Genomic DNA, 24,659 nt, shown 5'->3' on the forward strand with positions numbered 1-24,659 from the left:
ACACTCGTGAGCACCAGTGAAGTACAAGCATGGAGCACTGTCAAGGACTGTTGCGTTTGTGGCCCAACGCCAACCACACTCTCAGCTCTGCTTTTTAGAGCAGCAGCATCAACCTTGCAACCTGCCTAGTTAGAAGGAAATTCCACACCCACTGTCTTCTGCTTAGGTCCTCTGCTCCTTCTACCCTGGACCAATCTGAGCAGGACCTCCTAGCTAGTTGCAACGACAGAAGATGCATGGCTGCAAGTCACTGGCCTGGCCTCCTCTTCAGACCCATTGGTCTTCTTTTCTGCCAGGAAAGAAGCAAGCAAAGTCAACCCAGTTGGACCATGTGGAAATCAACAAGGAAAGTTCAAGAAGGCATCTTCTTAGGAGTCAATATGTTTGATGTAAGATTTAACCTTAGCAGCTGGTGAATTCCAGTAGAGAAAAGAAGCTGTTGGTGAGCTCCCCTCTAAGACTCTGAAGGAGCACAGCATCAAGGTGACCACCACACAGTCTGTGCTCAATGCTTCACTATAGCAGCAGGTACCTTTGTTACTGATATTAGATTCCTTTAACCATGCGGCCATAATGAAGCAGTTGAACGATGGACTTCACAAATATTTTGAGGAGATGTATTCAAGGGGACATGATACAATAAGCCATTCCACCTTTCCTAAGCCATCCTGAAGTGCCAGGTGATAACATAAAGTCCTCTTCTTCCATGAAGTTTTATCTGTCTCTTCATCTTCCCATAGAACATCTTGCCACAGCTCATGGAGGTTGCACAGCTGTCTTGAGCCACACTGGACAGCATGGCCTAAACTGACATCAACTAGTTGCGCCTGCTAACCTGGCCATTCTCATTAGCTGCTTCTTTCCCAGGAGCTCCTCCAGCTATTTACTCTTTCCTCCACCAATCCCTCCAGCTATGCCTTCCTTCTTGACATCCACGTCCCCCAGCTGCTTATGCCCTGCTGGCAGCTCTAGCTAGCTGCTCCAATTAATCCCTTTAGCACTGATGACTGAGTTGCTTCTTCAAAGTCTACTGACTGTGGCAAGACCCATGGAGCAACCAGAGAGGAAGAGGTCTGTGCTACTGAACGGGTGTGGTTGAAAGAAGCCAACAAACCCGCACACAAGAGTAACATTTCCTTCCCACTCTGGCACGCTGGTCACTTTGTTGGACATGTTCCCAGGAACAGCAAACTACAAAACACAATTCAACCATGTTTCCGGCCTGCCCATTGATTTCTTTTGTCATGCAGTGCTTCCTTTTGACAGTGAAACCTGTGACTGTCGATGACCAGGAAGGTGTCTCTTGGTCCTGCATGCTGCAGGAGGGATACTGATTCATACCAGCCTGCTGACATTCTTTTAGACCTCAGTCCTGCTTCATACGAGGTCTCAGCTTAACCTTTTGATTCTTGGCAGAAAGCATTTACCTGTCCTGGGCCTCACAGAACCTGTTCCCAGCCAATCTGGGCTGGGAACCCCAGATGCTGCTGGAGCCATTGTTTCACTTATCTATTACACATCCTGTTAAGTTCAGTCCTTAACACGTCTCAGATAAAAGAATCAGCCACCCCCAGAAACTGCAGAGGCCAGAATGGAGTCAAACTCTTTCTCCGTGGTTTCTTAAATGCTTATGTGGAATGCTGTTAAACCTACTACTCTTCTGCTAATCCCAGAAACATGGGATAGAGTCTGCAGACCGGGTAGACTGGAAAAAGCAATCCCAGTTGGATTTGCAGCATGCTAGTGTTGTTATCAGCCATGCTGCTGGGATTAGCAGAACATGCTTGTAGAGATCAGTGTGCCCTGTGAATTGCCTGTGGATATTGCGACATGGAAGAGTGGCCTCAGGCTACCATGTAGCAAAACAGACTTGATGGAGAATGCTGGTTGCTGAAGTGGCAGCTACAGCAGCGGTAAGAGGTCAGTGTGTCAACAAAGCATCCACATTTCCTTCCTTCCTTCCTTCCTTCCTTCCTTCCTTCCTTCCTTCCTTCCTTCCTTCCTTCCTTCCTTCCTTCCTTCCTTCCTTCCTTCTTCCTTCCTTGTTTCTCCCCTTCCTTCCTTCCTTCCTTCCTTCCTTCCTTCCTTCCTTCCTTCCTTCCTTCCTTCCTTCCTTCCTTCCTTCCTTCCTTCCTTCCTTCCTTCCTTCTTCCTTCCTTGTTTCTCCCCTTCCTTCCTTCCTTCCTTCCTTCCTTCCTTCCTTCCTTCCTTCCTTCCTTCCTTCCTTCCTTCCTTCCTTCCTTCCTTCCTTCCTTCTTCCTTCCTTGTTTCTCCCCTTCCTTCCTTCCTTCCTTCCTTCCTTCCTTCCTTCCTTCCTTCCTTCCTTCCTTCCTTCCTTCCTTCCTTCCTTCCTTCCTTCCTTCCCTCCCTCCCTCCCTCCCTCCTTCCTTCTTTCTTCCCTTCCTTCCTTCCCTCCCTCCCTCCCTCCCTCCTTCCTTCCACACAAAATTTTCCACACGGTGAATTTTCTGCCATGGGGCTAATAAGATGGTGTCTTTTATGGGTGGGGTTATACAACACTTTATATGTGAAAAAATAAATCCGTTATAAACTTCCATTCACATAATGGGTTGGGATTGTGTTTGCTTATCAAAAAGCCAAGGGTCTTAGCAATGAAGCAAAAGCATTTCCAGTATTAGCAGAGACAAGCGGAGTTTGAAAACATCCGTGGCAAGAAGTGCAGCTTTAAAATGGTGTTGTCAGTTATGCTGCAATAATTTCATTAGGCGTGCTGAGAGAGATGTCACCGGACCCAATGGGCCATGTGACAGGGAATGCCCATGTGTTCAGCAATGTTTCTGCTGTCCTCTGTGTAAAAGGAGAGCTCTCAGAAATGCTTGACATAGCTGAACAGAAACGCTGGCACTCTAATCCTTTGGAGGAAAAGTCCTCTTTGCTGTCCCTCTGCTAAGACATGGCTGAGCCTTGCAGCCTGAGTATGCTATGGCCACATTTCTCATTAAGAAGTCTGTTCTGCTGATGGGCATCGAGTCACGTTAAATTAAATACAAGGAGTGTTTTCTCCACTCCTAGCATAACATCTCTATGCCATGTAGGTTAATGTCTATTCAATTTGTGGGTTATTTGGTTAAGACAAAAGCTGTATCGCGCTAGCCCTGAAGAGACAGGGATGGCCTTTTGCCACCTCTTAATCCTGCTCCTCCACCCAGAGACCAATTTCTGCAGGTCTTTGCTGCAAGAAGGCAAAAGGGAAGTGAATGCATCTTTCCTTTAGGGAGTTTGATTTGCAGCTCTTTGTATTGTTTGTGTCTTCTCTTTCCAGCAATGACCTTCTTACCATGGCTTCCTGCCACCTGAAAACCACTGAGCATCTCAGTGGAGAAGGAACAGATTGCCTGATCAGACAGGTAAGCAGAGAGGCTGGTAGAACAGACCTGTCATTTGAAGATGGGTTGCACTTGAATGAGTGTCCAAGCTACACACTCAGACACTTCTTTTGCTCTCAGTCAATGTCACTGGAAGCTATCGTAGTTGGGTAGCAGGTCTTGGCTGAGAAGGTGACCTTCTGAATAGCCTTTCTTTCCATTACCCATCAAAGCAAATGGAAGGCTCCTGTTACAGAGGAGGTGGGGAGGGGAAGAGGCCTCTGTGGTAAGAGGAGGGGTGGAGGCAGGTCATAAATTAATTAGTAAGAAAAAAAAATAGTAAGGAAAAAAAATAGTAAAAAAAATAGTAGTAAGAAAAAAAAAAAATCTTACTCCTGAAAAAGAGTGGTGATCAGAAAGATTCTCAGCCACTGTGGCTGTATACAGGCTTGAGTTTTCTGTCTGACTGCTGGACTGCTAAGGAAGGGTGCAATACTGACACCTTTAACTTCAGTGCTTAAAGCATCTATGTGATTCTAGAGAGCATCTGCCAAGTACCAGAAAGGGCTGCGGTATAGGTACACTGCAGAGTATACTTTTGCTGTGGCCAGATATTTTTCAAAGATGTTTTACACAGCTCTTTTTAGAACCATAGAATCATAGAATGTCTCAGGTTGGAAGGGACCTCAAAGATCACCTAGTTCCAACCCCCCTGCCATAGGCAGTGACCCTGTCCACTAGATCAGGTTGCTCATCCAACCTGGTCTCAAACACCTCCAGCAATGGGGCATCCACAACCTCTCTGGGAAACCTGTTCCAGTGACTCACCACCCTCTGAGCAAAGAATTTCTTCCTAACCTCTGATCTAAATCCCCGCTCTTTAGTTTAAAAACAGTCTCCCTTGCTCTGTCATTGTCTGACTTGTGCAGAGTCACTCTCCATCTTTTTCATAAGTCCCCTTTAAGTACTGAAAAGCTGCAATGAGGTCACCCCAGAGCCTTCTCTTCTCCAGGCTGAACAGCCCCAGCTCTCTCAGCGTTTCTTCATAGGAGAGGTGTTCCAGCCCCTTGATCATCTTCGTGGCCCTTCTCTGGACCTGTTCTAACAGATTAACAGCCTTCTTGTGCTGGGAGCCCCAGACCTGGACACAGTACTCCAAGTGGGGCCTCACAAGGGCAGAGTGGAGGGGGACAATTCCCTCCCTCAGCCTGCTGGCCACTCTTCTGTTGATGCACACAGCATGCTTCTGGGCTGCAGGCACGCACTGCTGGCTCATGTCAAGACAGTAGAGTTGACTTGGGCAAGCTCCTTTAGCTTACTGCATGCGATCCATCTCTGGTCCATGAGGATGGGTACAAGCCCCTGCCCACTTGAATGGTAAATCATCTGTGTAAAGCAGTCCAGCTCCAGCAGGAAACAGTGAATGACTTCCCACCAGGCAGCCAGCCATAAGGGTGCTAGGGTGCTGGTGCCCAGTGGGGGAGACTAGCAGCTAGAGGATCTAACGGTGCTTGCACACCCTGTCCTGTTGAGATTCCCTGCTCATGCTACTAAAGTCTGCTAGGAACTGATCTTTATATCCATGTGGGTTGTATTTGGGAAGGCATGAGTTTATCCTGAGAGTGGTGGCGACATTGTTTGAGCTCCAAGCAGGTCGCATAGAGGAAAATGTATCCTGTGTCCTTTCCAGTTCAAGGTGCAAAAGCCACTGCACTTTTATCACTGCTTTGCCAAGCATCACTATGTCTATCGCTAGCTATCGCTATGTCTAGCACTATGTATGTCGCCTGCTGCCCAGATCAGGTTCTTCAGCCCCCTGAGAAATGCCTCCAGTTAGCCATTATCTTGCAGAATGCCTGGAGGGTATTGGAACAGAGCCATCCTATGACCCTACACTGCTGTCTGCCTTGCACATTAGGTAAACTCGGGCTTTACCTCTATAGGCTCCTATTCCAAAGCTTTGAGCATGGTCAGAGTCTCTGTCGGTGGTGTTTTCCTTAGATGCTTCTTATTTGCCACACACCTTCTCCATCAGAGTTTCGTCAGCAGAGCAGCAGTGCGTGGGACGGATCTGAACCTGGTGAGAGTGGCATTACGAGTAGCACACCTCGTAATGCCACTTCCTATTAGTTCCTAGTATAGAGGAACAACTATTGTGATTTCTCTGCCTTTGAATTGCCACTTGCAATCTTGCCCCAGTCACTAAGTGATATAGAAGGGATGAGCCATTGGGAACCAGGTGACAGAAAGCTGTACCGTGATGTTGGTATACAGAGGCTATAACCAAAGCTGTGCCCAAAAACAAATGATGACAGAGACCTAACCAGTAAAAAGAGAAGCAGATGAGAACTAATGCTCATGGTGACCATGTGAAGTAATCTACAGACTTTATTCCCTATGTATGCAGGGGGCTACAAATCCCAGTTATGGAAGAAGTGACAGAGGGTTCACATTTTGTGCACCCCTCAGGCCACTTTGCTGCCACGTGACATCTTCACTCTTCCTCTTCTATCTTCTTGCCGTGAAACTCCCGGCTCTTTGCTCGGAGCTTGTTGACCTGTGACTCTGCAATGTCAGCCCGCTCCTCGGCTTCCTCAAGCTCGTGCTGGATCTTGCGGAATTTGGAGAGGTTGACATTGGACAGCTCCTCCTGTGTGGGGAGAGGGACTTGGTGGTGAGGAGCATGGGGCAGGGGTTTCACTCCTCATGTGCCTGGGCCTCGAAGGGCTGTGGTGAAGCACAGGCCTCCCGTCTCCTATCTACCACTGCTGACCCAGAACCCTCTCAAAGACCTCATCATCCTCCCTTATTGAGGACCTCACTGTGACAAACTGCACCGGTATCGTGTCACTCTTGAGGAGCAATTTTGTCACGTGGTCTTCTCATTTTGTGTGCTTATTCTCCCACTACTCGGTGCCCAATTTTCCATGTGGTTTATTAGGTTGAGAAAGACTCAGAAACCCTGTGCTGTTACCAGCGTCAGAGATTCATGAGCTTCTCAGTCAATGGACGAGGCCCTTGGGAATTTTGGTCTGACTTCCTGAATCAAACAGGTGGCAGGATAACCCTTGGTTCATCCCTGAGTGCAGCATGCCCAGAAGAAGGCGAGGCCTGCTGACACGGGAAAGAACCACATGGTCAAGTCTGTTATGTCTTTGGAGTTACTTTCATGCCTCTTTCCTTGTATTCGTGCTCATCTCAATGAGTGTGCTGCTCCGACGGAAGGGTGCGCATGGCCATTCTCCAAGCAATACTTACAGCCTCCTCAGCTTGTCTCTTGTAGGATTTCACCTTCATCTGCAGCTTGTCCACCAGATCCTGGAGCCTGAGAATGTTCTTCCGGTCTTCCTCAGACTACAGTGGTTGGTAAGAAGGAAAGAGAGAGAGTTGGTTTCCCCACACCACCAGAAAACATGTGTTCTTGGAGTTCATGGAAAAATGCTTTGGCTTTCCGTGAGAAGGGTGTGTCAGCACAAAGATGCCTCTTGCCTTACCTGGTAGGTCAGCTCCTTCACCCTCCTCTCGTACTTGCGCACACCCTTCACGGCTTCAGCACTGCGCTTCTGCTCAGCATCTACCTCCCCTTCCAGCTCCCGCACCTGCAATGAGAAGCTCATGTTTGGAGCTTTCCAGGTGGCTCCCTTCATGACATGCTCCCTTGTGCACAAATACCAGCCCTACGCACCCTGGCCTCCAGCTTCTGGAGTTGCTTCTTGCCTCCCTTCAGTGCCAGCTGCTCAGCCTCATCCAGACGGTGCTGCAGGTCTTTCACCGTCACGTCCAGGTTCTTCTTCATTCTCTCCAGGTGGGCACTGGTGTCCTGCTCCTTCTTCAGCTCCTCTGCCATCATGGCTGCCTGGAGAGGCAAAGCAGCAAAGCCAGGTCGGGGCCAAAGACATTTTGGGGGAGGATACATCCACCATCCTCAGTGACAGAGTTCCCCAACTCACATCTGTGATGGCCTTCTTGGCCTTCTCTTCAGCATTGCGGGCTTCCTGGATTGTCTCCTCCATTTCACCCTGAATTTGCACGATGTCTGTTTCCAGCTTCTTCTTGGTGTTGATCAAGCTGGTGTTCTGTGTAACAGGAAGGATAGGATTTGTACTGTCAGATCTAACACCTCCACATCAAGAGCTGAGAGTGAGAGTAACGTTTATGAAAGTATTTAATTCAAAGGTCCTCTTTAGAGCCCTAGCGGCAAACCAGACATGGGTGCCTGGCTGGACTGGTCATGTCACAGCTTTGCTCTTCAAATACGTACACAGCAAGATGCATAGCAACAAGCAAGACACATAGCAATCTCGTTCTATGTTATCTCCTGTGGGCGGGATTCATATCCAGCAAAGTATCTGACCTGGGTATGGAGGAGCTGCACACGCTCGCTTGCATCCAGAAGCTCCTGCTCAGCCACTTTCCTTGACCGCTCTGTCTGCTCCAGGGCTGCCCGCAGCTCCTCAACTTCAGCCTGTAAGAGGTTTGCTCTGCGCTCCACCATGGCCACCTGTTCCTTCAGGTCTTCCTGCGTCCTGAGAGCATCGTCCAAGTGTATTTGAGTATCCTGTAAGAGAGGAAAGAGAGATTATGAGGTGGCTGATCACTGCAGCACTGTTGGACAGAGACATCAGAGACATTTCCTGCTCTTTTAATAAATTATTTGTACAATTACAAGGTTGGTGTAACATGAGGCAAGATAGATGCCTACGTGCACATACTTTGCTTTATACCTTTAGCACTGCCTGTGTGTTTCTCAGGTTCTTTTGTGCCTCTGCAGCCACACGGTTGGCATGGCTCAGCTGGATCTCCATTTCATTCAGGTCTCCCTCCATCTTCTTCTTCAGCCGCAGGGCTTCGTTCCTGCTCCTGATCTCAGCATCCAGGGTGCTTTGCATGGACTCCACAATTCTGAGGTGATTTCTCTTCAGCTGGTCGATTTCCTCATCTTTCTCTGCGATCTTCCTGTCAATCTCAGACTTGACCTGGTTGAGCTCCAGCTGGAGGCGCAGGATTTTCCCCTCTTCGTGTTCTAGGGAGGCCTGGACAAGTTAGTAGGAACTGTGAGTAAACTATGGCTTGCTTTCTAAGTAATCTCTAATACAATACCGCATGAAATACAGTTTGTCTTTCTTGCCACATCTGCAGATTTCTGCTCCCATTCTTTCAGTCTGGACACCATTCATTAGCACTGTGTACCTCAGCTTCCTCCAGGGACGCTTGGATTTCAGATTTCTCCTGCTCAATCTGCTTCTTGACTTTCTCCAGCTCGTGGATCGCCTTTCCTCCCTCTGCAATCTGCTCCGTGAGGTCAGAAATCTCCTCTGTAGGGAAGGGTGAAACAAGGCATGGTCAGACATAGGGCATAAAGGGAAAGGCCCTGACGCACCAGGCTGACAGGTCTCTTCTCATCACTGCGGGCACTCACCCGTGTGGAGTGGTGGGTAGACAAGCTTGGGGGAAAGCCTGGCCAGCAGCAGAGGGCTAGGGACTTACGCTGCAAGTTCTTGTTCTCACGCTTCAGCGTTTCCAGGTGGTCCAGGGACTCCTCATAGGCATTCTTCATCTTAAACAGCTCCGTGCTGAGAGAGCGAGACTCCTTCTGGGAAGCTTCCAGCTCAGCCTGTGTTTCCTCGTACTTCTGCTTCCACTCTGCCAGGATCTGAGGAGCAACAGGGTGTGAGTATGGATGTGATGATTGTGAGGAGATGCCCTGCCCAGGAAGCACAGGGCCAGAGGCCAGAATACCTTGTCAAAGTTCTTCTGCTTCTTGTCCAGAGCTGCGCAGGCAGCATTCGTTCGCTCCACATCAATCATCAGGTCTTCCACCTCGTTCTGCAGCCTCTGCTTTGTCTTTTCCAGGGAAGCACATTTGGCGTTGACAGCTTCAACGTGTTCCTCTGCATCCTGCAGGCGCTGTGCCAGCTTCTTCCTGGGAGGAGATGATCACAGCTTCAGGTTAGAGAGTAAAGGGTAGCCAATTTTGTAAGATTCACAAGAGGGCACTTGCCTGCTTAGGGGACTTAGTGCCTTGAGCTGTCCACAGTATTTATTCTGTCCAAGGCAGCATGCCACCTAAAGGGCCTATCGCATCTCTGCCCTAGCACCAACTGAGTATTCAGACTGCCTTAGCTCTTCTAACTCCCTAAGGGTAAGGTTGTCCTTCCAGTCTGAACTTTTTCCACAGCACGCCTTTCATCTTTCTCCCTCTCTGCCCTCTACCACAAAGAGAGTATATTGGTGCCTTCATCCCATTCCTATCTTGATCCATCTTCAAAGACTCCTTCCAAATACCCTTACCAGTCTCAGTCTTCTCTACCCAATCAACATCCCACTTCCCACATACTTGGCCTCCTCCAGCTCCTCCGTGCGCTGAATAGCGTCCGTCTCATATTTGGTTCTCCACTGGGCTACTTCACTGTTGGCTTTGGACAGGGCACGCTGCAGCTCACCCTTGGCTTCCTGCTCCTCCTCATATTGTTCCCGGAGCAAGTCACAGTCGTGGCGAGCAGATTGCAAGGCATGGGCTAGGGCATTCTTGGCCTGTGGGGACACTGGGATTAGTAACCTGGACGCACATCTTGAGATGAATCTTGACGATTAAATTGTCATGCACAGGAGAACTGCCCCAGGGAAAGGGTGGGTAAACTCTGATGAGAAAAACGTATAGCTGGGAGATGATGCATCCCTCATAAACGAGTGCTAGAGGATTAGGATGCGTTAGTGAAAGGTGGCCAGGGGACACTGATCTCTTGTTTCTGTAAATGTGCCTACAGATCTGTGTCCATACTGTCTTGGAGGGCATCAGAATCTCATTAAGGGCTTGTGGATGACTTCCTCTAGCATCCAAATCACTATGGTTCCTTCTCTGTATGTTGTGATGAGTATAACTCATGCATTTCTGGGTGATGTGGCTTGCAGGAAGTAGGGTACTTCCAGACCTTTATTTCTTCCTCTAGATGTCTCTTCAGTTCCTCAATCTGTTGGGTAAATCCCTGCTTGCCCCTAGACAGCTGAGAAATCAAAGCATCCTTTTCTTCCACCTGGCGTGAATATTCACCTGGCAAGTGAAAAATACACAAATAAATAAAGTTACACTAACAGTAGAATCATAGAATCGTTTAGAAAGACCCAACAGATCAGCAAGTCTAACCATGCTGTAACACTATACTACCAAGTTCACTACTAAACATTTTTCTGAGCATCACATCCATTCATCTCTTGAACACCTCCAGGAATGGAGACTCTACTACTTCCCTAGGCAGCCTGTTCCAGTGCCTAACCACTCCTTCCACAAAGAAATTCCTCCTGTCTTCTAATCTAAACCTCCCCTGATGCAACTTGATGCTATTTCCTCATGTCCTGTCACTTGTCATCTGAGGAAAGAAACCAGCACCCACGTTGCTACAACCAACTTTCAGGTAGTTGTAGAAAGCCGTGAGGTCTCCCCTCATCCCTCTTTTCTCAAGACTAACCAAACCCAGTTCCCTCAGCTGCTCCTCACATGTCTTGCATGTCTTGTTTTCCAGTCCCTTCACCAGCTTCTTTGCTCTTCCCTAAACATTTTCCAGGAGCTCAGTATGTTCTTTGTAGCGAGTGGCCCAAATCTGAACACAGTATCTGAGGTGTGGTCTCACCAGTGCCAAATACACAGGGACAATTGCTTCCCTAGACCTGCTGGCCACACTGTTTCTGATACAGGGCAGGATGACATTGGTGCCCATCTGGGCACACTGCTGGCTCATGGTAAGCCAGCTGTGGACAAGCACCCCCAGATCCTTTTCTGCTGAGCAGCTTTCCAGACACTCTTCCCCAAGCCTATATTGCTGCACTTGGTAGTTGTGACCCAAATGCAGCACCCGGCACTTAGCTTTGTTGAATACCACACAATTGGTTGCAGCCCATTGATCTAGCCTACCCAGATCGCTCTGCAGAGCCTTCCTATCCTCAAGCAGATCAACATTCCTGTCCAACTTGGTGCTGTCTGCAAAATAACTGAGCGTGCACTCAGTCCCCTCAACCAAGACTGTTGATCAAAATGTTAAACAAAGCCGTCCCCAATACTTAGCCCTGGAGAACACTGTAATCTGGCCCTGTAATCTGGGGTTGCTTTGAGCCGTTAGCCCAATTCTTGCTTTGCACCATGGCGTATCCTCCTGATTTGCAGGTTCTGCCACTGCACCTCAGGACTGAGGACGTCTCACCTGTTTCTGTCTGCAGACGAGCTCTCTGAGTATTGAGGTCATTGATCATGCGCTGATTCTGCTCCTCCTTAGTTTTAATCTCACTCAGCTGGTCTTCCAGAGTGCGGCACATCTTCTCCAGATTTGACTAGGTATCAAAAACAAGGAAGGAGAGGAAATGAACTCCTGGACTCTGTCTAATTCTCACAGCAGGATTCCTATAGGAGAGTGTGACTAGTAGATTCAGGCTATGTGCTGTACCTTGGCCCTGTGAATTCTACTGCAATTCTTTACCTTGGCTTTGGAGACAGACTCCATGTTACTGGCCAAGTCATCTATCTCCATCTTCAGCTCACTCTTCTCCTTCTCCAGCTTCTGCTTGACTCGTTGCAGGTTGTCGATCTGCTCCCCAAGCTCAGCTGTGCTGTCTGCGTGCTTCTTCCGCAGGGCGGCAGCTGTGGCTTCGTGCTGCAGCGTGGCCTCTTCGAGGTCGCGGCGCATCTTCTGAAATTCTGCCTCACGCTTCTTGTTCATCTCAACCTGAGCTGCTGTAGCCCCACCTGCTTCTTCCAGGCGCTCGCTGATCTCCTCCAGCTCCCTGGAGAGGTCAGCACGGTGCTTCTCTGCTTTTGCCCGAGAGGTTCGCTCTGCCTCAATTTCCTCCTCCAGTTCCTCGATACGGGCCTGGGGAAAATGCAAGACCCTTCACACCCATGCCCTACTTGTGTTGATGTTCTTCTGAAGGGTGGAGGGGAAGGACCAGAGGCTTGCCTGCAGCTCCTTGATCTTCTTCTGCAATTGCATACCCAGGGCTTGCTCATCCTCAATTTTGCTCTGGATCTGGCTGATTTCAAAGTCTTTCCTTTGCACAAAGCATACAGAAACACAGCGTTAACATCCAAATAAAACTACCTAATAAATGCACCTGACCCACACTCAGGTGTCCCATAACCACACTTACTTCTTCAGTTTCTCATCCAGCTGCTGCTTATCATTTTCCAAATCCATTATGGTATCTTGGGACAGCTTCAGGTCTCCCTCAAGTTTCCTCTTAGCCCTTTCAAGATCCATGCGCAGTTTCTTCTCTTGCTCCAGGGACCCTTCCAGCTAAACAGAAAAAGAGCATCAGTATTCTGCCAGCCACATTTATCTCCAGAAGTATCCTGTAACGTTTGTGCTTACATCATCCACTTGCTGCTCCAGCTTGGTTTTTGCTTTCGTCAGTGTATTGACCTTGTCCTCCTCAACCTGCAGGTCATCCAGTGTCTGCTGGTGGGCCTCTTGGAGGGCTTTCTTCTCTTTTGTCAGTTTGGCAATGGTCTCATCCAGGGCTGCCATCTCCTCTGTGAGGTTTTTCACCTGCACGTTGTAAGCAAGCACCAGAATACCGTGTATAAGACTTGACAGCTTGTGTAGGGGCATTTTCATTTGTGTGCTTAGCCAGGAGCTTACATTTATGTGCTTAGCCAGGAGCTTGATTTTTATTTGAGCTTCACAGCTGTCCAGCTGCGATGTTCTTGTCAACTTACAAACCTAGCCCCTTTCTAGGGATGCCAGCCTAATATGGGAGGTATCTATCCCTTCTCCCTTTGTGTGACTCTCCATGTGTGTACCTTGTTTTCAGTGGCATGTTTTTCCTTCTCAACTTTAGCCAAGGTTAACTCCAGGTCATCAATATCTTTCTTCAGCTCTGAACATTCATCCTCCAGTTTCCTCTTCTTGGCTGTCAGCTCAGCATTGATTTCTTCCTCATCCTCAGCCCGTTCTGTCACCTCCTTAATTTTGGCTTCCAGTTGGATTTTGGTTTTGATGAGCTGGTCACACCTTTCCTCGGCATCAGCCAAGCTGTCTGCTTCCTGATGGGGAGACAGAGATTTTTGTGGGTTATAACGTTTTGAAGTTTCTGTTGTGTGTCTGTAAGTAGGCACATGTTAAAATGTGGAGGCCATCTGACACTAATGTTAATTCCTTTTTTTGTTTCTTTCTTTCTTTCTTTCTTTAAAATGGCTTGCAGAAGTGGTAGCTATGAGAATACCTCATACACGCTTGAGCATCACAGAAAAGTGACAACTCTCAGCAAGGCCATAGATGTGGAACAGTTTTCCCTCACAGACTCAGTATTCAATAGCCTCTAGTTTATAATAGACTCACCATGGTCGTCATCATATTTGGGTAGCCAAGGTTTTTCCATTTGTGGGAATAATACAGTGAAGAAAGTAGTGTTTTTCTTGGAGTTAAGAAACTGCCTGTTCCTGACTGAAGCTGAACACCAAGGATCTGTGCATGTGAAGGTAATCTAGCCTTATAGTGTATCTGTGTTCAGGAAAACTGGGTCCTTCTCAGGGTTGCCTTTACAAAGTCACTACTTGGCTCTTTCCGCAGGACAGCAGGGCTGCTGAGTCTCATTTGGCACTTACGCTTATCCTCACTGACTGACAGGTAACTTGCTGAGCCCCTGGCAGTGTTCATAGTTACTCAACTTTAGAGTAACTTTCAGTGTGTGACTTTTTTTCTATTGCAATTTAGTCAGCTTCCCGTAAGTCTCTGCTTGGAAAAACAAACAAACAAACAAAAAGAAGATCTAAAAAAAAAAAAAAAAAAAAAAAAAAAAGAGGACAAATAAATGGTGACACTCACTGCCTGCACTTGGAGCTGAAGGTCATTTTTTTCTTGCAGCAGGGTCACCATTTTCTCCTCCAGCTCCTTCCTCTTTGCCTCAGACTTTGCCAGTTCTTCCTTGGTTTTCTCAAACTCTTGTTTCATGTTGGCCATCTCCTTCTCAGATTCTGCACTCTTCAGCAATGGCTTGATTTTGAAGAACAGCTTCATCCAGGGCCAGTGCTTGACATTCATGAATGCACGAACATTGTACTGGATGCAGAAGATGGCATCCCTGTAACAAATTCCCCTATGTTAATAACATACCAAAATTTTTAATTTAACACCCATTTACAGAATCACAGAATTTCTAGGTTGGAAGAGACCTCAAGATCATCGAGTCCAACCTCTGACCTAATGCTAACAGTCCCCACTCAACCATATCCCTAAGCTCTACATCTAAACGTCTTTTAAAGACCTCCAGGGATGGTGACTCCACCACTTCCCTGGGCAGCCTGTTCCAATGTCGAATTTAGTGAAGTACCATGTGAATAAGGTACATTTGTGATAAATGTCTACCTCCTCTCCACCATTTTCCGATACTCCACTCTCATCAGGAAGCCCCTGCATCTGGCCTGTGTCCTGGTCATAATCTCTGCCAGCTTCTCATCTCTCATCTCCTCCAGAAGACCTATTAGCCCAGCTTTGAAGAACACCTGAAAAAAAAAAAAGGAAGCATTGTAGCACATCAGTCTCAGGTCATGTGTAGCAGAGGTACATAGTCTTCGAGCTCAGGATTTGTTTCTACCTTGGTGTGACCAAATCTGTACTGGGTGTGGTCCACATCGATGGACCCAAGGAGCTTCTCTGAAGCCTTCTTGCTGTCCATGAACTGTCCCTCTGGGATAGCGCTTATGTTAAGCACTCTGTATCTGTAGGAGAAAACACAACATGAAGAAATACCTATTGTCAATACCACTACTGCAAATAAACCCCACAGCCTTCTCAGCGATAGCTGACTCTCCAGTTGAGTATTAGGGAAAATCCACCCTTTCAGGACAGTGTAAGTGACATTTCCATACTGTTAATTCAGAGTCCAAGGGAATCCTGATTCTTATCCATTAACTGATAGTGGCACTTCTCATCATGAACTGATACTGAAACATGTTTAAATTTCCTATCAGTACTTTATTGTAATATTTAGGCATGTTAGGATACTCTGGCTATTCTTAGTAACAGCTCTCATCAGATAGTTTTCAGCAACAGCTGACCATATAACTGGAGTAATCTCATTTCCAGCAATAGAAGATCAAAAATCCTTTTAGAGGCACTCTGTGCATACTAGGTAGAAAAATGTATTTTTGTTCAAATTTTGAAGCGGATTTGTGAAGGAAACCTTATTTTTAGTTACCTCATCCTTTTCCAGTCGTACACTACTCTAATGTGATAGTTAAATTTGATTACAGAGTGTATGCACTAAATGGTGTATTAAATATGGCACTTAAAGTAGTTTGGGATATAGAAGGCATGGAACAGGAAAAGACTGGGCAGTAAGGCAGACCAGACCAGACCAAACAAGAATACTCCAAGCTGGAAGGGACCCATAAGAATCATTGAGTCCAAATCCTGGCTCCACACAGAACTATCTAAAAATCAAACTCTATGTCTGAGATCATTGTGCATATATTTATTGAATTCGTCAGGCTTGGTGCTCTGACCAGTCCCCTAGGGAGCCTGTTCCAGTGCCTGATGACACTCGATGGGAAGAACCGATGGGAAGAACACACAGCCTGACCTTTCCGTCAAAGCTCCATGCAGTTGCTGTTACCAGAGAGAAGAGATCAGCACCTGCCCCTCTACTCCCCTACTCCCCTCACAAGGAAGCTGCAGACTGCAATGATGTCCCCCGTTTAGTCTCCTCTTCTCCAGGCTGAATGAACCGAGGGACCTCAGCCGCTCCTCATATGTCTTCCCCTCTAAACCCTTCACCACATTTGTAGCTCTCCTTTGGACACTAACAGTTTTATATCCTTCTTATATAGTGATGCGTAAAACTGCACACAGTAGTCAAGGTGAGGCTGCCTCAGCACAGAGTAGAGTGGGACAATCTCTTCCCTGGACTGGTTATCAACACCATGCCTGAGGCACCCCAGGATATTTGGCCCTTCTGGATGCCAGGGCACACTATTGAACCATATTCAACTTGCCATTGGCCAAAACCACCAGATGCCTTTCAGTGGGACTGCTCTACAGCCTCTTGTCCCCACCAGTGTGTACATATATCCAGGATTTTCCCTTCCCAGGTGCAGAATCTGGCACTTGAATTTGTTAAATTTCATATGGTTGTTGATTGTCCAGCATTCTAATCTGTCAAGATGTCTCTAAAGGCTTCTCTACAATTGAGGAAGTCAACAGCTCCTCCTTTACTCTTACCTCTGTTTGAAGTCAGCATATAGGACTCTGCTGGGGAATCCTTTCCTGCAAATCCTGATCCCTTCCAACACTCCATTACACCGCAGCTGGTGTAGCACCAGTTCATGTTCCATAGCACCTAAAAAACACCACCACTAGTTAGTACCCTATTGTTTGCTACTAAGGAGAAGAGTTTCTGTGGCTCAAGTTTTCACCCTGTTGGATCCACCTACCAGGTGTTTTTGTTTCATTTGGGATGATGCAGCGTACAAAATGGGGGTGAGTGCTACGTAGATTTGTCATCAACTTGTTTAAATTCTCCTGTGAAATTTCAAGGTAAAGTTTAAATCAACAAATGAGGAATCTGCATCCCTGAAGTTGCCGGTATTTCAACTATGGAAAGCAGTTAATCATAGATTGTAAAATTTCCATATTCATGCACAAAAGCTTTCATTAGTCTTTGACTATTGGGCATTGCTACTAAAATGAATAATTTTGTTATTTTGTCATCGTAATTTATTTATTACAAAACCTGAGATATACCTCATTTGATACCGTAAGGCTCATTGCTCTGAACACATTTGAACAATCTCCTGTGCCTGCTCTCCTGCATCAATATATTGGTTAGGCTTTTATATGCAATAAACTTAAAGTTACCCTCTGCCAAACTTAAAATTACCATCTCTGTTTTTCAAAACTATTCCATTACTCACAAATGTTGCATGGTAGCAGTGCTGAAAATATTCAAAAATCTAAAACTCCCATTTGGGAAAACATTCTGAATTTTGTGCAATTGCTGGAAGAAGATGCAATGTCACAACTTCAAAATTAACCTACAAATAAAGATGTATGAAAGAAGATCTGCACAACAAATATTTTGAAAGAGTTTTCATTCCATTTTGTTATCTTAATGACAGAAAATTATTCCACAATGGAAAAAAAAAAAAAATAAAATCACTTCATCATTTAAATGGAAATAAATGAATCTATAGTAGTAAGTGGATCTGGATCTCTTCAGCTGTAGCACTTCAAGAGGGTATAACTTCACTTTTCACATTTTAAGTTCTCTTTCTTCAAGTAAAAAAAGACAAAGTGAAGAGACCTGTACTTACACGGAAAAGAGCTGAGACAGTCTGGAAAGAGGAACCCTTCTTCTTCCCGCCTTTTTTGCCACCAGACTCTGAAAATTAAAGAAAATGAAAACTATGAAAATATTGACGTTGAGTATTACAAATTATAGAATAGAAAAAGGGCTTTAAAGATTTTTTCCCTTTTTTATTTCCCTTCAGAATTGTCCCATGCTGAAAAGAATTTCACAGAGCTGACCTGCATCTGCTCCACCATAGTTAGCAAAGAGTAAGGCCAGTGTCTTCACTGATGATTTCTGGTACAACCCAATGACGGTTTCATTCAGGGGGTCCTTGTTCTTCTCAAGCCAGCCAGTGATGTTGTAGTCCACTGTGCCAGCATAGTGTATTAGGGAGAAGTGGGCCTCAACCTTGCCTTTGGCAGGCTTGGGCTTCTGGAAATTGCTGGACTTGCCCAGATGCTGGTCATAGAGCTTGTTCTTGAAAGAGGTGTCAGTTGCCTTGGGGAACATGCACTCCTCTTCCAGAATGGAAAAGATGCCCATGGGCTGGAACATTTTACAACAAAGAGGAGGAAGAAAGAGAAGAGAAGACATCATTTGATTAAAAAGAGGGTAGAGTCAACAGAGAAGGTTGATTCTATGCTTTTCATGACCTTAATCAGAGAAAATTAAGCAAGGCTTGTCTTTTTTTCAGCATTTTTGTAAACGTCTTTGCTTACAGAAAAAATGGTAAATACAAGATTGCTAAATACCACATTCCCCATAGAATGTCTTTACTGGTAGCTACACGACCGTATTTATTTAACTTTATTTTGTAATCTGGAAGTACTTTCAGGAAAAGTTCTGAAATCTCAATGGGGTCTTTAAAAACACTTCTACCCTATTGCCACTTCCACAGGGTATGTATTTGAAAAACAAAACAAAACAAAACAAAACAAAACAAAACGTGGAAGATCCAGCATTAATGCACATGAGCAGGAAGGATACCTTCTCAATCAGCTCAATACAGGCAGCCAGGTCCATCCCAAAGTCAATGAATGTCCATTCAATCCCTTCCTTCTTGTATTCCTCCTGCTCCAGCACAAACATGTGGTGGTTGAAGAACTGCTGCAGTTTCTCATTGGTGAAGTTGATGCACAGCTGCTCAAAACTGTTGAACTGCCAAATGCAAAAAAAAAGGATATAACATTTTCAAGGTGCAGCAGTCACAAGACTTTTTCCTGTGGAATTCTATTTCATCATCATATGTCTCTTCATACAAATACAAGTTCCCCTTCCTGTCTGTTCTCCCAATAACCCTTCAGTGGGACTGTACTTTAATTCTGAAGATAAAAAGAGACTTCTAATATATAATTAACATATATTTTCTCTGTTATCCTTCTTTTATGAATACAACATGTATTCTTTAACAATGATAATTATCCCTTATCTCTTTGGAATCTCTTAATTCTAAGGCATATTTTGGTAAATCATTTTCAGAACAATTTCTCCTATCAAAACAAATTTATTAGTAGACTCTACTCATGACAATCATGAAGACTGTCTCAGTTTGCTATTGAAATATTTTTATGCTCTTGACTTGGTGGCTGTAGATGTTTCCATCCTCTGGTATGGAAGCTTTTGTAGTTCTTTCAGTAACTACATAAGCATTTCCTAATCTCTTTCAATAATTTCCTCACCTGTGGCCCATGTAACTTTGTCACAGATTTCTTTCCTTTTTCTTTTTTATTTAAGCTTAATATTCTTGCATGCTGAGTTAGTAGTTGCTTTCCTATTAAGATCCAATTCTTCAAAAAGTTTGAAAATTTCTTTAACTGTGAGACCTCTTGATCATAGTATTTTTTAAAAAAGAAAGAACACAAGTGTATTATGTCTCTGACTGTTTTTAAAAAAATCTTTTAGAATTTTGTTAACACACATTTTCCCCACTATGAAGCTGCTGTGAGATTCTTGTTCCTTACATCAAAGATCTCAAAGCCAGCGATGTCCAGGACACCAATGAAGTACTGTCTGGGTTGCTTTGTATCCAGCTGTTGGTTGATGCGAACAACCATCCACAAGAACATCCTCTCATAGACAGCCTTTGCTAGAGCACCTACAGCATTGTGAACCTAAAGCAAAGGGGAAATGTTACTTTACAGAGAATGTTTTAAAAAGATTAACTCTCTAAAGAGATGTTCTGAGCTATAACCAATAGTTTTACCTGCTCCACAGTTTGACCCTTGGTCACGTATTCATTTCCAACTTTGACTCGGGGGTAGCACAGGGCTTTGAGCAAGTCAGCTGAGTTCAGGCCCATCAAGTAGGCAGCCTTGTCAGCAACTAAAAGACAGGAGATGTAGAAAAAAAAATCATTTAATAATGTCTGGAATTTTATAAATGGGGAAGTCTCTCAGAAATTACTCCAATGTTTAAAATTCTTGAACTGCAAATCTTTTCATCTAATATCACAGGGAGTATATACCCCATGAAGGAAAGCCGTGAAAGCTAATGGTATCTTTTGAAAGTAGTTATTGGTAAAAAAAATTATCCTTGAATATTTTCACAAAGATTATAAACTAAAATAACTATAAACTAATAAACTTATAAACTTCAGATAATTGTAGCTTTAAAACTACATGAAGAATACAACTTGGCAGTTTAGTCAAACTGTAAAAGAGCACTTATATTTGAATAGGCCACAGTCTGTGTGCCAATAGATGCATGATTCTAGAGCCCCTCTATGAACACATGAAAGCTGCATTTTGAAAAGACTTGTCAAAAAGCTCTGTATGCTAAATGGAAAATGTAAAAATGCATGAACCTAGCCCATGGAAAGGAAGGAGTGTCATTCGATAAAATAGTTCAGAGATCAAAGAATATGCTTCACAGTTTCATGGACACTAAATGAAGCATTCCTTACTTTTCACTTCATTGAGTTATAGCTTTTCTCCTGACTAAAAGGCATCTTTCCTTCTTAAAAAGGTATCTTTCCTTTTTTTTTTTTTTTTTTTTTTTTTTTATTAGGAGAACAGTTCTTAGGGACCTTCTGTGCCATCTGGCTCTGCCTGCTCCTCTCGCTGTTTCTGCTTGAACTTCAAGTTGCCATAGTGCATGACAGCCCCTGTCAGCTTGTAGATGGCAGTCTTTTCATCAGCAGTGAAGCCCAGGATGTCAATGGCACTCTGCAGTAAAAGCAGTGAAGTAAAGGTATTGCCTAGTAGATTTAACAATTAAAAATATTTTCATTATAGTACTTACATCTGTAGCCATGAGCTCCTCCTGGTCATCAATACTGGGAACAGTGACCTCACCTTGACTCACAAAGTGGAAATCATATGGGTTGGTGGTAATGAGAAGCATGTCTGAAAGCAGGAAGAAGAAGGACACAGGCTTAGTTCTTTCAGCTAGATAGTAGAGGGAACAGCTGCTCAGCAATCTTCCCCAAAAAGATATATTGATCCTTCCTACCAATCAGCTCTGGCTTCTTGTTGGAGGTAACCTGATAAAATATGTGGTAGCTTCTTTCTGCCTTGAGCTGGAAAGTAACTCTGGACTTCTCCAGCAGATCTGGCAAAGCAGGAAGAAAGAGCTAGGAATGAGACAGCACACAGAGGTAGGAATTTAGGAAGGGATGTGATCATGCCAGGATGTCACTTACAAGTTTCAATGTCAGCAGAAGCCAGTTTGCCTGTGGCCCCAAAGTGAATTCTGATGAATTTGCCCTGTTGAGGGGGAAAAGAAACACTTCAGCCTGGATGGATACTTTTGACAGTTCCTTATGTGGAATACCACTAGGTGCATCACTTGTCTTGTAATGGGAGGGAGGGATTTTGTATGAAGCATCAACTCACAAAGCGCGAGGAGTTGTCGTTCCTCACAGTCTTGGCATTTCCAAATGCCTCCAGCAGTGGATTGGCGCTGATGATTTGATCCTCAAGAGTACCCTACAGAATAATAATAACTATTAGTTAAACTTAGTTATACTTTTCAAAAATGAGTAACAGAGGAAAACATTGTTTCAAGCCAGTATACTGCCAGTGTATGCCAGTACCTGCATTTTGCCAGGCTCCTCTTTCTTTTTCTCCCCACTAGCTGCAATTGTTGCAAAGTACTGGATGACACGCTTTGTGTTCACAGTCTTCCCTGCACCAGATTCTCCCCTGCCAAATGAAACAGTGAAGCAGAAAGAGTGTAGTCAGGCAGCAGGTCCCCTGGAACAGGGCAGCCCCGTGGGGAACTGAGCAAGAAGTGTACTTACGTGATCAGGATGGACTGATTTTCACGGTCTGCAAAAAGACAGAGAGTTTTCTCAGAGCTTCTGAATTACAATGAAATCAAGATCTATGAGAGAAAGTAACTGGAGCTTCCTTAGGGTGCAGGAACACTAGATAATCAATTCCCAGATAAAAGGCCTGGGAAATTAACACTTAACCTTACCACTTAAATTTAGCACTTTCAGGATTTTTTGAAGTTCTCCCCATTAAAATATGATGTCTGATTTGGACTGATAGAGATAGGGGTTTGGGATAAAAAATGCTGGCTTCTTTTTAAGAGGATTCTGTTTAAATCATGATTGATGTTTATGTATATGAGAAAAACCCAAACAATATATAGATAGATAATGTTAATATGATTAAAGTGATTGAAAAAATGTAAATTAAAATGAATAGAAACTTTCTGGGAACTCAAACTCCTTCCCAGATCAGACCAAAGGCCCTCCTGAGTTTAAGGATTTCTTGAGCCATGTTTGGTAAAATTTTATGTAATGGTTTAAAATGGACATTGCATGAATTCGTCTTCTTACTTTATTCATTAACATAGACCTTTAGGGCATATGTTTTCTTTGAAAAAGAATTTCCAGAACTTAAGTATATTTTATGTGATTTTTTATTCCCTTTGCCTTTTTCTAAACATCTCAACTGATAGTTTGTTTTGATGCTTTGTAGTTGCTTTACTACAAGACAGAACAGAAGAGTAAATCCTTATCCTACTTTCTATACAACTATTGATTTTACAAATTTCTGTCATATGTACCCTCCATTTTCTCTTTGCCGTCTTCAATGTCCTTATCTACTTACTTGTTATTCTTAAAGAATTTATTTCATTTATTTCATGTCTTTGAGCATTCTTTTGTTAACCTTCTCCAGTTCTACTATATCATTTTCTAACATGGAAAAATTAGAACTGTCTACTTTATTCGAGATCTGAATGTTCCACTTTTTCACAGAACCTCATGGTACTACTGCTATTTTGGCTCTTTTCCAAATGATTCCTACAGTTCATTTTGTTTCCTTCTGCCCTACTGTGCACTGAACCAAAGAATTACCCATTGTAAGCCTGAGATCTTAAGAGGTAAAAGCCATTTCTTAGCCAATCATTCTACCAATCTTCCATTTTCCATTTGTCTTCTGCCTCTTAATACTACAGGCCCTAATACTGCCTTCATCTCTGGCAATCACCGTTACCACTTGGGGTTTTAAGGCAGTAAAAAGCATTGATAGTATACTTACTTGGATTTGGAACTTCAATTTATAGTGATACTTTCTTACTTCCTGACATGGATAGTATGTTAGTAATGTTTGATTCTATACTTTATGTAAAGATACCTCCCTAACACTGCTGTAGCATTGTTTGTTCTGTTTTCCATCAAACTTTTTACTCTGCAATTACAAATCTAAATATCTAGACTTCCCTCTACAACACTCCCAGTATGGTCTCTGTGCCATTGATCTCATTTAAAGATGGGTATTCAAGTTCACTAAACTTACATACATGATACATACACAACTTCATATGTTGAAATATTTTACATATATCTGCAGGAAAAATATATATTTTTTTTTGTTCTGAACTTCTTACTACAATATAATTTGGAGGGAGATCAAGTACTCACCATTTAACATAAACTGATAGGCGTTGTCAGAGATGGAGAAGATGTGTGGAGGGGCCTCCTGGCGCTTTTTGCCTCGGTAGGCCAACACCACCTCCGGGTTGTACACCGGCAGCCACTTGTAGGGGTTGACAGTGACACAGAAGAGACCTGAGTAGGTCTGCGAGGAAGGGAGACAGCACGTTGGCTTCTGCTCAGCCTGGCACAGCAGGCCTTCCAGCTACCCAAAGGAAGAGAGCTGCTGGTACTTACATAGATCATCCAGGCTGCATAACGCTCTTTGAGGTTGTACAGCACAGCGGGCTCGTGGAGGTGGGTCATCATGGCCATGTCCTCAATTTTATCATACTTGGGAGGGTTCATGGCGAAGATTTGATCTTCCTTCACGGTCAGAGTCTGCCAAGGAAGAAAGACTAATATATGTTAGCTAAGAGCTTAGAATGGAAATTAATTACTTGATGTTCTTAAATGTTGCTTTTCACTCACTTCTCCTGCTTCAGTCTGGACAGTGACCTTTCCTGATTCCCTGCTCTGGATTGTCCCTTTTACAAAGGATTCCTTAGGATGAGCCACAAAGACTGATGACTTGGCATCAAAAGGCTTGTTCTGGGCCTCGATCCTTTCCTTCTCTGACTTTCGGAGGTAGGGAGCTGCCTCCCCAAAGACAGCCATCTCAGCATCTGGAGAGGTCATGGCTGCACTTTATTGAAGGCACGTCAGTAGAAGACTCTGAGGGGAGAAGAAGACAGTTTCCATCAGTTAGACTATAGTTTTCTGTGCTAGTGATGAAATCTCATAAAGTTTCTACCTTTCTGGTATTTAAACTATTAATATTTCAATAACATTGTTATTTCAATAACAGCTTATGAGAGCTAGTTTTGATGTGAACATCTAAGTACCAACATCCTACTTAAGGCTGAGACAGCTTCTAAATATCTTGAGTCCTCTAAGCATGAACAGAATTTTTAATATTGATTTTTCAATTAGTGCACGTGGTTTAGTTGCCATTATAAAATTGGTATATTGAAAAAACAAACCTAAAGCAAATCTGTCTTTTTTCTTGTTGGTGTTGGGTTTGAAAGTAGAAAATGGGGAGTGAATATAGCAAAATTATGTCAAGCTAATTAGCCGAACATTTTGGCACTGTAAGGATGTTGCATGTCATGACTTCACAGGTTCTTAGTCAT

At 44.3% G+C, this 24,659-nt stretch overlaps 1 protein-coding gene across 2 annotated transcripts; it reads right to left on the reverse strand.

The window, feature by feature from the left end:
- Nucleotides 1-5,820: 5,820 nt before the first annotated feature.
- LOC116496453 (myosin heavy chain, skeletal muscle, adult-like) lies at nt 5,821-24,165 on the reverse strand. Of its 2 annotated transcripts, none has more exons than XM_032199546.1 (38): nt 23,959-24,165; nt 23,725-23,868; nt 23,476-23,632; nt 21,841-21,868; nt 21,634-21,742; nt 21,434-21,526; nt 21,241-21,304; nt 21,051-21,149; nt 20,841-20,944; nt 20,626-20,764; nt 19,804-19,922; nt 19,562-19,711; nt 18,588-18,758; nt 17,837-18,146; nt 17,623-17,690; nt 16,744-16,831; nt 16,532-16,649; nt 14,907-15,030; nt 14,678-14,814; nt 14,138-14,393; nt 13,114-13,356; nt 12,683-12,859; nt 12,462-12,607; nt 12,272-12,362; nt 11,795-12,184; nt 11,522-11,648; nt 10,259-10,377; nt 9,664-9,860; nt 9,066-9,249; nt 8,814-8,979; nt 8,517-8,641; nt 8,051-8,359; nt 7,681-7,884; nt 7,277-7,402; nt 7,012-7,182; nt 6,821-6,925; nt 6,585-6,680; nt 5,821-5,976 (listed from the first exon to the last, which is right to left on the reverse strand). In XM_032199546.1, exons 1-38 carry the CDS (start codon nt 24,163-24,165, stop codon nt 5,821-5,823), a joined length of 5,817 nt encoding a protein of 1,938 aa, XP_032055437.1. The 2 variants fall into 2 exon arrangements, with proteins under 2 accessions (XP_032055437.1, XP_032055436.1); XM_032199545.1 differs by having other exon boundaries at nt 21,607-21,742.
- Nucleotides 24,166-24,659: the final 494 nt, after the last annotated feature.

The sequence above is a fragment of the Aythya fuligula genome, chromosome 18 (genome assembly GCF_009819795.1).
Source record: "Aythya fuligula isolate bAytFul2 chromosome 18, bAytFul2.pri, whole genome shotgun sequence".
NCBI lineage: Eukaryota > Metazoa > Chordata > Aves > Anseriformes > Anatidae > Aythya > Aythya fuligula.

What these genes read in the sequence shown, in the direction of transcription:
- LOC116496453 (XM_032199545.1), bottom strand. Translation starts at nt 24,165, where the DNA reads ATGACCTCTCCAGATGCTGAGATGGCTGTCTTTGGGGAGGCAGCTCCC. An exon ending in TGAGAACAAGAACTTGCAGC is followed by an intron (nt 8,642 to 8,813) that starts GTAAGTCCCTAG and finishes CCTTCCCTACAG; the next exon opens with AGGAGATTTCTGACCTCACG. An exon ending in TGAAGGAGCTGACCTACCAG is followed by an intron (nt 6,681 to 6,820) that starts GTAAGGCAAGAG and finishes CAACCACTGTAG; the next exon opens with TCTGAGGAAGACCGGAAGAA.